The sequence below is a fragment of the Nicotiana sylvestris genome, chromosome 8 (genome assembly GCF_000393655.2).
Source record: "Nicotiana sylvestris chromosome 8, ASM39365v2, whole genome shotgun sequence".
Classification (NCBI taxonomy): domain Eukaryota; kingdom Viridiplantae; phylum Streptophyta; class Magnoliopsida; order Solanales; family Solanaceae; genus Nicotiana; species Nicotiana sylvestris.
Genome location: NC_091064.1, coordinates 205,893,418 through 205,907,316, shown reverse-complemented (window position 1 = coordinate 205,907,316; position 13,899 = coordinate 205,893,418). Strand labels below are relative to the sequence as shown.

The following is a 13,899-nucleotide window of genomic DNA, read 5'->3' as shown; positions in this document are numbered from 1 at the left end:
GGACTACCTGTCCTTAACTTCTGTTAACCTTGTTTTATATTGAATTTTCAGGTTTCTTTATATGTTTAATGCATATGGATCATCAATAGCTGGTTGGAATCATTGTAGACCAGTGATTACTGTTGATGCAACTTTTCTGAAGTCAAAATTTCGTGGTGTTTTAATGATTTCAGTTTCAAAGGATGCAAATAACCAAATTTTGCCACTAGCCTTGGAATAGCAGAATCTGAAAGTAACATTTCCTATGAGTGGTACTTTAGTCAGCTTCGCAATGCAATTGGGAGCCGTGAGAATTTAATTTTTTTATCAGACAGGCATCAAGCTATTGCATATGGCATAGCAAAGGTATATCCTGAAAGCCATCATGGGATTTGCATCTATCATTTGGAGCAGAACCTAAAGCGAAGGAAGATGAAAAGTGAGGTCATAAAACTTTTTCAAAGTGCTTGAAGAGTATACATACGCAAAGAATTTGATCTATACATGTTAGATATAGCAAAAGTAGATAAAAAGACTTATGACTACTTGATGGAAGAATCACCGAAAGGTGGGCACGTTCTTGTAGTCCACGACGAAGATATGACATGCTCACAACAAACATAGTTGATCAATGAATTCTGTCCTATTAGAAGCAAGAGAGCTACCTATATTAAGAATGATGGATTTCATTCAAGTGAAGCTACAACGTTGGTTTTATAAAAGAAGAAACGGAACAGAAGGAACTTTTTATGATGTTTCTTGTTGGGTAGAGAAGGAATTGAAGAAAAAAATAGATTTAGCATTTACTTTGAATGTAAGTATTATGTTCTATGTTTATCTTATGATTTTAATATAATTTAACATAATGTACTAACTTATAATTTTTCAACATTGAAGGTCTTCCCCGTTGATTCATGGCGTTCTAGAGTTGAAGAAGAAGGAATAACTTTCTTGGTGGACTTAAACAAAAAAACATGTGATTTTTTTCAGTTTCAATTTGATGAATTACCATGCATACATGCAATTGCAGCTATCGAGAAGAGAAACATCAAGAAGTCCAACTTTTGTTCGCACTAGTACTTAAAGGAATCTTGGCTGAAAACATATGAATTACAAATACATCCTGTAGGACATACTGATTCTTGGATTGTACTAGAGAGTGTTAAGTCACAAATTGTTAAACCTCCAGATTTCAAAGTACCACCAGGTAGAAGGCAGAAGAAAAGGCACATTCCAGCTACAGAGTCATCAAAAATAACTTTCAAATGTGGTCGTTGCAGAAGAATTGGTCATAATAGAATAGCTTGTATATATTCTCCGGCAGTCCATCCATTTTCAACAAAGCATAGAGAATAGTAGATATATCCACTTATGTTTATCGACTCTTTTAAGTTTTTGCTATAAATTAGATTCATTTAGATTATTCTTATTTGAGCAGATGTATGAATTTACAAAAATTCTTTCTGCTTACCTTCTTTTTGTTTCTTTTAAGTTCAAAGATTTAAAGTTAAGGACATACAGTCCTTAACTTTGATTTTCAAGTTCAAAAGCTAAGGACAGGCAGTCCTTAACTTTGAGTTACAGGTTCAAAAGTTAAGGACACACAGTCCTTAACTTTGAGTTACAGGTTCAAAAGTTAAGGACATGCAGTTCTTAACTTTGAGTTACAGGTTCAAAAGTTAAGGACACACAGTCCTTAACTTTGAGTTACAGGTTCAAAAGTTAAGGACAGGCAGTTCTTAACTTTGAGTTACAGGTTCAAAAGTTAAGGACACACAGTCCTTAGCTTATAGTTCAAAGTTCAAAACTTAAGGACTGTCTGTCCTTAACTTTGAGTTTCAAGTTCAAAAGTTTAACTTTGAGTTTCAAGTTCAAAAGTTAAGGACAAGCAGTCCTTAACTTTGAGTTATGGGTTCAAAAGTTAAGGACAGACAGTCCTTAACTTATAGTTCAAAGTTCAAAAGTTAAGGACTGTCTGTCCTTAAGTTTGACTTGCTGGTTAAAAAGTTATGGACAGACAGTCCTTAAGTTTGAATTTCACATTCAAAAGTTAAGGACAGACAGTCCTTAACTTTGAGTTCAAAGTTCAAAGGTTATTGACTGTTTGTCCTTAAGTTTGAATTACACGTTCAAAAGTTAAGGACAGACAGTCCTTAATTTTGTCTTCAAAGTTCAAAAGTTAAGGACACTTGGTCCTTAACTTTCAATTTGAAGTTCAATTACACTTATTCATGAACTAATACTAACAAACTCCATGGACAAATCAACATTTGAGGGAAACAAAGAAATTAATAACATGATGCCTTGATATTACTTCTGAAATCGTAATTTTGCATAGCTGTGACAAAAATTTTTGCTACACAAACAAAATATAAGTGCATTTTGAGGAATTTACAGAAGTTTTCTGAACTTGCAGAATTCATATGGATTCTTTACAGCAATTTTATACAAAAGATCAACCACAACTAACTTTCTTTACAACTAAACTACAACTCATTTGGACAACAAGTTTAATTTTCACTCTCATAGTCATCGCCAACATTTTCTGGTGGTGTATCATAACCAGAATTTCTTTTCCACTAACCATGTGCTAAAAGATTTGCGGCAAGTTCTTTTCTAAAGTCTTTTATGTCTTCAGGTTGGAATTTCTCCACATCCTTTCCAATCATCAACAACTCCACATACTTGATCAGGAATGCACCACAATCAGTCTTAAGAAAAATGTAAGATATGCAGTGAATTAAACAATAAATATAAAGTACATATAAATAATATAACAAATAACAACACGTACGATCTAGTTTGGTGTGATGATCTTTGTCACTGAATATCAAATTTGTTGAAGGCATTTCCAAAAGACTTGTGATGTTTGTTAAACTGTGAGAACTTTAGCAAGTGAGGGATCATGCATGCATACATTTCCGTGTGATTCATTCATGCCTCATATGGCTCACTATATAAGGAATCGTATACATCAATATTTTTCTGATTCAAGTCCAATACTCCCAAAAGAAAGTGTGTCATAGTATTATCATCTTCTCAAGGAAGCCGACACGGAAAAAAGATTTTGTCAACCTCTGTCCAAGCAATCCCACATCTACGACTGTCCCCCCACACATATGGTGTCAGAAACAACTGATTATCACCAGCACACCAAAAGTCATCAGTAGCATCTTCACTGAAATCTTTATACACAAGCACCATATAGTTATCAAAAAGAATATCAGTAGTTGTGCAACGAAAAGAATGGTCGCGAGGGTGGTAGCGTTCCTTCTTTCTCAGATAATATAGGGCAATGTAAGGCTGTATTGTGGTCCGAACTCGGCCCGGGACCGCGGGCCAAACGGACCGGTTCAAGCGGGCCCGATCTCTAGTGGTGCATATGCCCGTAGCGGGCCGGTCCAACCCAAATAGCCCGTGAGCCCGGGACCGTTATGCCCGGGATCGGCAGGCGGGCCTGGGCCGGTTCAACCGGGCCAAACGGGCTCCAACGGCTATTTTTATAAAAAATAAAAAAATTTAAAAAATGACCAATGGTCAGATTTTTAAAATCTAGCCGTTGGCCATCAAAATTCAACCGTTTGGCACTTTAAAAAATAGCCATTTTGCCCCCAAACTTTGTTTTAATTCCAAACTTTTTATAATTATATTTTTTCCCAATTTTCAACTATAAATACCCATACCCCCCATTTTTTCATTTTTACTCACAAATTCATCAATCTCTCTCTAATTTTCTTCTATAATTGCTTACTTTATTATTGCAATTTCGTGAAAAATTTTGAAGTTGGTGAATTGAAGTATTCAAGTCTTCAACGATATTCAATTTTCAAGAAGTTGTTCGTCAATTCGGTAAACTCGTTCCAACTCTTAAGTTTTAATATTATAGATTTGTTAGTTTTATTTAGTATAATTATAATTAATATGACATTTTCTTTGAATTTATTTTGGTGGTAACGGTAAGGGAAAATCTAAAATTGGTGAATCTAGTAGCCAAGCTACTACTCTTCCCCCGGCTCCCCGACCCAGACCTGTTACCCGTCCTCCCCCACCTGTTATTCTTGATAGTGATGACCCTTATTTTCAATTTTTCGGTAGTCAATTTTGCCATGATGTTGCACCAGGTCAACAATTAAATGAAGAAGTTATGAATGCTCTTTATCCTAATGAAACTATCTTTGAAAATGATGATTTAGATGAAACACAACCGGATTTAGATGATACACCTACTAGTCCTGTTAATAACCCAAATGATGCCCCGCCTGACCCTCCTGTAGTAACCCCTACTTTTAATAGACAACCTGCTAAACGGCCTGAAACATCTCTTGTTTGACACTTTTTTACTCAACTAAGAGAACAAAATTAGGCTAAGTGTAAAACTTGTGGGTCTCAACTAGTTCATAAATTTACTGGAGACCGTAGCGGTACGAGTAGTTTGACTAGACACATATTGAAACACCCTAGAGATAAAGCTAGATTTTTACAAATGAAAGCTGCACAAGAGGGGACAAGTGTAGATACTACGGTTAACCCTAGTACAGGTTCAAATCTAGTTCAACTGGGAATTAATACTGTTACCGGTGGCATTTTATATTATGATCCAAAAAAGGATCGTGAAGAATTGGCAAAAATGGTTACTGTTATGTGCTTACCCTATAGTTTTCCTTCTAACCCTCATCTTGTGCATTATATTAGAAGAGTTTTTAATCCTACTTATAAAGGATGGCCTCGCGCAACCGTAAAGAGCGATATTTATAAATATAAACATGAATATGAACAATATTTGCGCTATTTATTTACTCATATAGATTGTCGCATTGCTATTACTACTGATATTGGTAGAAGTGGTAATGACTGTGATTATCTAACTGTTACAAGTCATTGGATAGATGAGGAGTGGATAATGCAAAAGCGCATTATTGCTTATAGAATAATTAATTCACGCCACACAGGTAAGTTTATTTCTAACACAGTTGCAGATATTTGTAGATATTTTTGCATTAGCGATAAACTTATGTCGGTTTCAATGGATAATGCTTCTAGTAACACTAACGCTATAGGCTTGCTTACAACTACACTAACTCCTGCATTTAGTAATATTTTTCATGTTAGATGTATTTGTCATATTTACCATTTAATCGTCGGTGTTGGTATGAAAGTTTTAAATGTAGAAATTGAAAAGGTTAAAATGGCTCTTAATTGGCTTTTTTATTCAAACCGTAGAAGTAGACTTAGAGACTATTTTAAAAAATGTGATGAATTTGGCCTTAGAGAAAGAAAGGTTCCTAAACCTTGTCCGACTAGATGGAATTACATGTATGAAAGTTTAGTTGTTGCATATGAATATAGGAACCCAATAAGCGCAACGTATAATGCTCGTGTAGGTGATGGTGATGATGATGATGATGAGCACCTTACAAATCAAGATTGGAGTAATGTTAAAATACTTGTAGACTTTTTAGAACAATTTCATATTGCTACAAATGAATTATCTGGCCAATATTATTCGATTATTTCTAACTATTTAGTTTATATTCCAGCACTTGTAGATTTATTTACTCAATTTTCAGAGGGTGGAGTAATTTATCAAGAACCTATTAATTCTATGAAAGCTAAGTTTAAAAAATATTTTTTCCCTATCCCCCCTATTTTTGGTGTTGCTGCATTGTTAAATCCTACAATGAAATTAGGAGGTCCTCACTTTTGGTATTCAGAAATTTATAACGCTTTATCACTTTCAGCTGAGGAATTTGCTACACTTGGAGATGCAAAAGTCTCAATTAAAATAAATGCTCAAATAATTTATAATGCTTATCAACTTGCCTTAGATCAACCTAGACCAAATGTTCCAACTCCTACTTCGTCTAGTTCGCAAGCATCTAAAAGAACTGCGGACCTAAAAGCCTTTAGTTCTTGGACGGAGTTCAGGGGTTCTCAAGGTGATAATTTTGGTGATAGTTCACAACAAAATGAGCTTCAAGTTTATTTGTCGCAGGGACTTGAATCAGAGAATCTCGACGGCTCCTTCGATGTTTTGGAATGGTGAAAGGACAAACAAAAACATTATCTAGTTCTTTCAAGGATGGCTCGAGATATTTTAAGTGTTCAAGCTTCAACAGTGGCATCGGAGAGCGCATTCAGTCAAGCGAGACTTCAAATCGGTGATCATAGAGCGTCTATGAGGGAGAGCTTGGAAAAATCAGTACTCTTCAGAGATTGGATCCGTTTGGAAAGAAGAAATTTTGGACTTGCAGAATCACAACCGGAGATAGATGAAGCTTATGAAGAAATGCTAGCAGAACTTGCACAGGATGCTGCTTCGCCCGAAAGCGGTGATGAACAAGCTTCTTTTACACCACCACCAACGGAAATTCCTCCGGACCTTGAAGGATTTATGAGATTTGTTAGAGATAATACATAGACTAACATGTAACTTGTATTTTGGCACATCTTCCTTAGTTTTTTTTCCTTTTAATGGTGGTATTAGTACCTTATTGTGCTCATTCCATTAGGGGGGAGGAAGACTAAGAAAGATATTGCCATTCTTTGTTAATGTCGTAATAGTAAAATATATAAGACATTCCCTTGAATATTTCTTTGCAATTTATTTTGTGTTTAAATTTGATATAGTATATATATATTATATATCTAATACATATAAACTATATATATATATATATAAGAAATTTATACTAGTATATACATATATAGTTTACAAGAAAGTGCCTTAGATAAAAAATAGCCTATATATATATGTGTGTGTGTGTGTATATATACATACATACATACATACATACATACATATATATAAGGCAATATATATTACATAAGGCAATATATAATTATATATACACATAATACACCTTTATATATACATACTATACATACTATATTTACTATACATACTATATTTACTATATATATATATATATATATATATATATACATACATACATATATATAAGGTAATATATATTACATAAGGCAATATATAATTATATATACACATAATACACCTTTATATATACATACTATACATACTATATTTACCATATATATTTATATAGCTATGTATAAGCAATTTATACTAGTATATACATATATAGTTTACAAGAAAGTGCCTTAGTTAAAATGTTTTTAAAAAAATAGTCCGGAACGAAAAAAGCCCATTAGGCACGCGGGCCCGGGGCCATGTGGGCTTAGGACCACCGTGGGCCGGTTCCACACATTGGGGCCGTTTGGCCCGGGACCGCCTCAGCCCGACTCGCCTAAAGCCCAGGCCCGTTTGCCCCGGCACGTTTGGCCCGGGCCCGGACCACAATACAGCCTTAGGACAATGTCAGTATGCTTCATAAAAAGGCAAAAAATAAAAAAAACCAACAGTCATAAAATAATTAAAAATGATAAATTAAGAATAAAGAAAATAAATGCCTTGCAAATTATTTAACCTTATCATCAAGTATAAAGCTACTATTTGAAAGCTCAAGGAAGAACATTTTGCTACTGATTTTTTGATAATACAATTTGTATGGATTCTTTCTCACACCATTATCATCAGCATATATATCAGTTTGTCCCTTGGAAATTTTGAAAATATCAAAGTTAGAAGTTAGTCTTGAACTTAGCTTTTCAAGTTGAAAAATTAAGGACAGACAGTCCTTAAATTTGAATTACATGTTCAAAAGATAAGGATACTTGGTCCTGAAGTTTGAGTTTCAAGTTCAAAAGTTAAGGACACATGGTCCTTAACTTAAACTTACAAGTTTAAATGTTCAGGACACTTTGTCCTTAACTTTGAGTTCAAAATTCAAAACTTAAGGACTGTCTGTCCTTAACTTTGAGTATCAAGTTCAAAAGTTAAGGACAACAGTCCTTAAGTTTGACTTGCAGGTTCAAAAGTTAAGGACATGCAGTCCTTAACTTTGAATTACATGTTAGAAAGTTAGGGACACATGGTCCTAAACTTTGACTTACAAATTCAAAAGTTCAGGACACTTAGTCCTGAACTTTGATTTCCAAGTTGAAAATTTAAGGACAATAGCTCCTTAACTTTGATTTTCAAATTCAAAAGTTAAGGACACTGGGTCCTAAACTTAGACTTACAATCACAGAAGTTAAGGACACTTAACTTTAGCAACGTCAATATCAATACTGAAATACATTAAGGCACTTACTCTTTTTTGCGACCTCTCCTTTTCTCCTTGCCCAACCATACAATGAATTTCTTCAATAATTTTGCATCATCTGTGGCATAATGAGAAATACATCTACAAGTATATGTTGATTTTATCCAGCCTGAAATCTTGGGAGTATTTTGATTGTCTGCCATCGATGTTCCTTTTTTTCTTTCCTGATCAAAAGGAGATTTCAACTTCCAACTAAGCTTCTTGTTCCTTTTACCTCGACCAAGCTCTTCTTCAACATTTCCTTCAACCTCCATAGGCAAACCCCCATTAATGCTTATTTGTGTTTTCAACCTCCATAGGCAAACCCCCATCAATGCTCATTTGTGTTCTTGGAGGAGTAGGAGTAAGAACAGAAAATGACGGACCATCATAACCAATACTATCTCTCTTTCTTTTCCTTGTATATTGGTTAGGATCTTCATCATTGTTTTCCTCTGCAGGCAACACTATATAAATATATTAGTTTTCTGCAAGTCGTCAAATGAAGAGACAAAATTCCAATTATGAATATAATATTTAGGATACAATCATTACCTGTCTTGTTCACACTGCCTTCTTGTGTTTTTTCAAGAGACAATTCATCTAAAACATTGCTTGCATCATTTTCTTTATCTTCCAGCTGCACATTTTCTTTATCTTGTAATTGTTATCCATATTCTTCAGTTGCAAGTTCACGATTCTGCAAAAAATTTACAACAGCTAACACAATTACTACTTGTCACTAATCTTTGATTAAAACAAACAATTTATAAAATTAAAAAAAACATTGTCTAACTGTTTGCAATAGTCAAGATCATCCCAATTACATCATTATCTTCACTAGCATTTTCTTGGGTTCTAATATTGTTGGTAAGAGAGGGAGGTGTAGGGAGATCACATGTTCCATCTATGAATTTGGAAACAATCTCACTTCTGCTTGTTCCTTCGGTATTTTGTAGGTCTTGAGATTGTACTCCACTTTTCTCTTGATACTCCACTCTAGCTTCTTCCCTTGCAGCTTCAAAAGATTTTGTAACGCGACGCAATTAATACCCATTCTAATAATTCACTAAAACTAACATTCAATATATCATGAAAATTTTATCTAGCCTTGATTGGCACAAGTTTGAACTCCAAATTTTTCTTTATATGACAGAGGTGTAGACAGATCATATATTCCTTCTAAACATTTGCATACAATCTCACTGACACTTGTTCCCAATGGACTTTCTAAATCCTCCTGAGATTGCAATCCACATTTACAATTTTTTTCTGTTACTCCTGTCTCTTTTGGATTTTCCTAGTCTTGACATTCTCCTACATCTTGAACTTCCACTCCATCAATAGATTCTACAAATATTTGTAATTACAAAAAAGTTTATATGTATTACGCTATTGAATATAAATTTAAATGAAGAAAAATTCAAAATCTATATCTAACCTTTCCCAATATAAGTGACGTTCTCAGTTTCATCATCTAGATGTGCATCTCTAAAATCGCGTTCATACAGAACTTCTGCATGCACATCCATATCATCACGTTCATCACCTCCTGCATCTTTGTTAATTGCAACAGTAGGCTCTGTACCACGACAATGATCATCAACTCCATCTTTAGTAATTGGAACACTAGATTCTCTCTCTATGTTCCTTTCATCAGGTTTCCCATAAATCTTCAACAAAGTATCAAGCTTTGATCCTAGAGTTTTCTTTAAATCCTGAGAAAGAAACTAAGTTAGAAAGTTAAGGATATGTTTAAAAGTTAAGGACAGGCAGTCCTTAAGTTTGCATTATAGGTCGAAAAGTTAAGGACATGAGTCCTTAAGTTTGACTTGCAGGTTCAAAAGTTAAGGACAGACAATCCTTAAGTTTGAATTCCAAGTTCAAAAGTTAAGGACAGACAGTCCTTAAGTTTCAATTACAGTTTCAAAAGTTAAGGACAGACAGTCCTTAACTTTGAATTCCAAGTTCAAAAGTTAAGGACAGGCAGTCCTTAACTTTTAGTTTTAAGTTCAAAAGTTAAGGACACTTGGTCCTAAACTTCAAGTATTAAGTTCAAAAGTTAAGGACAAGCAGTCCTTAACTTATAGTTTTAAGTTAAAAAGTTAAGGACAGGCAGTCCTTAACTTATAGTTTTAAGTTCAAAAGTTAAGGACACAAAGTCTTGAACTTGGATTAACTGAAATTAATGATATTACTATTATTTCATTCTCAATCTTTTTTTCTGCTACAACTATTTTCTGATTTATAATAGTAATTTCAGCTTGCAGATCCTTCTTAAAACTCTCTGATAATCTCTAAATCAAAAAACATAAAAGCAAAAAGGTCTCGTAAGCAAAAAATAATCAAATAAAAAACTAATGCTATTCAAAAGCAGAAAACCTACTTTAACAATTTCCATAAGCATGGCTTCATCAAATTGTGTGGAAGAAGGCATTGAGCTTTGATCTTGAGAAATTGGCTCGTCCACACTAAGAGGCTCTGTATCTTCTTCAACAGGAATAAATGGTGACACCTCGATCAACTTATACAACTATTATATAACAAAAAATAAATATAAGTTTTCAGAACTAAAACAAATAAACAAAAAAATAGCTTGTAATTAGATTGACTTACATTTTCATTATGGAAGTATTTTTTACACAGAGAATCAAACTGTGGAGATTTCATTTCCGAATAACATAACATCCGAGGATAACCAGATTCTTGGAAGTTCACAAATTGTTTTTCTTGGAAAATAGGAATTACTTCCATAATCCAAACACAAAAGGCAAAAGGAAAGCCAAGTATAGTGTAGTTATCCTTGTCTTTATCTTTGTCTTTCTCTTTCTCAGTCTCATTCTCTTTCGGCTTCAAACAACTCTTCAATGATTTTAATAATGTTTTATAAGAAAGAGAGCCCCAGTTGAAAGAATAACAGAGTTCATCATCGTCTACAATTTTCATTATCTGCTCGGACACATTCATATTCTTCCGCTTTCCCATCAAAACAGATTCAACAAAATAAATTGTTACCAACTTCACAGCATCATCATCGCTGCCTACAAATACTGCAGCTGTACCATGTGGGTGACTAGTAATAAAATTAAACAAATCACCCAACTCAACTCTATCCTTTCCGGGGAAATAGACTTTCGAAAGCCTATTCTCTTTTTCATGTAAACCTTTGATGTCCGGTGAGGAATAATACTTCAAACCAGTAATTATATGAAATGCGTCACATGTAAATTTAATTTCACGGTCAAAAACCTTGAATGTCGTTGAATCAGGGTCATTATTTATAATTTTTGAAAGCAATATACAGTGAATAAGTTTACCACAGAACTTCACACTTTGTAATCAGAAGAAGTTGCCAAAAATATCATCCCTCAACTTCTTCCACTGCCTGTTTGACAAAAAACTTTTGATTGTTTCCTTATACTGTAAATCTCCTTTCCAATACACCATAAAATTACGCCAAACATCAAACTTGAATACACGGTCTCCTTCCATTATCACACTACAAAGAAGGAAAAAGAAAATAAAGATTAGGACTTACAGTTAGTTGGAGGGACTTGGTCCTTAACTTCAAGTTTAAAATAAAAAAGTTAAGGACAAACAGTCCTTAACTTAAAGTTTAAAGTTGAAAAGTTAAGGACAATAGGTCCTGAACTTCAAATTTGTAGTTCAAAAGTTAAGGACACTTGGTCCTTAACTTCAAGTTTCAAGTTAAAAAGTTAAGGACAGGCAGTCCTTAACTTTGAATTCCAAGTTCAAAAGTTAAGGACACTTAGTCCTTAACTTAGAGTTACAAGTTAAAGAGGTGAATAGTCAGTCCTTACCTTATAGTTTCAAGTTCAAAAGTTAAGGACACTTGGTCCTTAACTTCAAATTTCAAGTTTAAAAGTTAAGGACAGACAATCCTTAACTTTGAATTCCAAGTTCAAAAGTAAAGGACACTTAGTCCTTAACTTAGATTTACAAGTTAAAGAGGTAAGAATAGGCAGTCCTTAACTTATAGTTTCAAGTTCAAAAGTTAAGGACACTTGGTCCTTAACTTCAAGTTTCAAGTTAAAAAGTTAAGGACAAGCAGTTCTTAACTTATAGTTTCAAGTTCAAAAGTTAAGGATACTTGGTCCTGAACTTCAACTTTCAGGTTCCAAATTTCAAGTTCAAAAGTTAAGGACACTCAGTTCTTAACTTTGAGTTCCAACTTCAAAAGTTAATGTCGTTTGGTCCTTATCTTTCATGAACATAGTTAACTAAAAATTCATAAACACAATAAGCTTATGAATTTATACGACTATTTTTATGAAATGCCCTTACATAATCAAATATATTGAATCAACCACAAACACATTTCACATTTAAACACAAAAAATTTCTGAATAACAGCATCACAAAAATATGCTACTTCTCCGACACTGAATCAACTTATAATGATCATTTTTGAAATTTCACACATACTTGACACGACATTGATCGCGATTACATATATAGAAAAACAAAAATGCATAAAACAAAAAAAAAATTATCAGCTCGATCGTTCGATTCAGAGAAGATGACAGAGAAGATGAAGAAGGAGAAAGATTAACTGCAGCTCGTTTGCATGCGAGGATAATATAGATGCTGAGAACACACGAAGCTTGCCCTGAAAGATTCGCTCTCAAATTTTCCCTCTTCTAAATGAAAAAAATAAGGGTTTCGGAATATATGCATTGAAGAAAGGGTAAAACTGTCTTTTTCCTATTTGTAATGGCTATTTTTGCTGAGCATTATATAGTGGATAAAAATTAAAGACACCCTTAATTAGTGGCTACTACACGCCATTTTTACAATAAGTAAAGAGTTAATATCTTTAAATCCGTCTAAACTATACTATATAATGTTTGTGAGTTTCCTACCTAAACTATTGCGTGTCCCCAAAACCCCCCCTGAACTATATCCCTTCATAATAAAATCCCTCTGTCTCATTCTTACTAGTGCGTGTGATACACTCTCTAAATAATTTTTAAAACCTGTCATGTGGCAATTCACGTGGAAAAACAGGCTTAATTAATATATGTTAATCTAATTATGTGAAAGATAAAAAAGGGATTTTGTCGCACAATCTGTCATTTACTCCTCTCAAAGTATGGTCTCTTTGCTCTCATCAGAAAAAATTCTCTCATCGGAGATGAGAGACACCTTCTCTAAGTAGCGATTCTCTTCATTAATCACGGTTTTTACCATTGATTTCTCTACTTGTTATTGCTGTTATTAGAAATCGGAATTAAATCTAGGGTTTTGTGATTGTTTGTTGAGATTTGTGTTTTTTGTCACTAAATAAAGATAAGTGCTACTTTAGATTTGTTTGAAAAATAAGAAAAAAAAAGGACAAAAGGTTTTAGGATGGGGCTCGAGGAGAGTAGGGGGATTGAAGAAGGGGAAGGCGTTGATGGTATGAAAAATAGTGTTAGAGTTACAGAAGAAAGATCGTGGGTAGTGACATGATACCATTGTGTTTTGTTCAAAAAGGTTTATGCCTTTTCTTTTTTGTTGGGGATTTTGTGCTCTTCCTTTGAAATAAATTTGGGTAAAAATAAAGGATGAATAAAACGAGAAAGATAAGAAATAAACTCAATAATAACAAGAGCGAGAATTTCAAATGGATTAAGATGAAGAAATGAAGACAGGTGAAAAAAGAGAGAAGAAAGGTGTAATATAAAATTAAAAAAAAAAAAGAGAGGAGAAAATATAAGTTTTTATAAAAGGGGGCTAATTAGCTGTTAATTGCTGT

At 33.7% G+C, this 13,899-nt stretch overlaps 1 protein-coding gene across 1 annotated transcript; it reads left to right on the top strand.

The window, feature by feature from the left end:
- The first annotated feature begins 610 nt into the window (after positions 1 to 610).
- On the top strand, positions 611 to 1,056 carry LOC104220226 (uncharacterized). Its single transcript, XM_070155193.1, has 2 exons — positions 611 to 793; positions 877 to 1,056. Exons 1-2 carry the CDS (start codon positions 611 to 613, stop codon positions 1,054 to 1,056), a joined length of 363 nt encoding a protein of 120 aa, XP_070011294.1.
- Positions 1,057 to 13,899: the final 12,843 nt, after the last annotated feature.

Excerpts from the sequence above, each read along its gene's own strand:
- LOC104220226 (XM_070155193.1), top strand. The coding sequence starts at position 611 with ATGAATTCTGTCCTATTAGAAGCAAGAGAGCTACCTATATTAAGAATG. Across the intron at positions 794-876 it reads ATTTAGCATTTACTTTGAAT|GTCTTCCCCGTTGATTCATG; the intron begins GTAAGTATTATG and ends TCAACATTGAAG.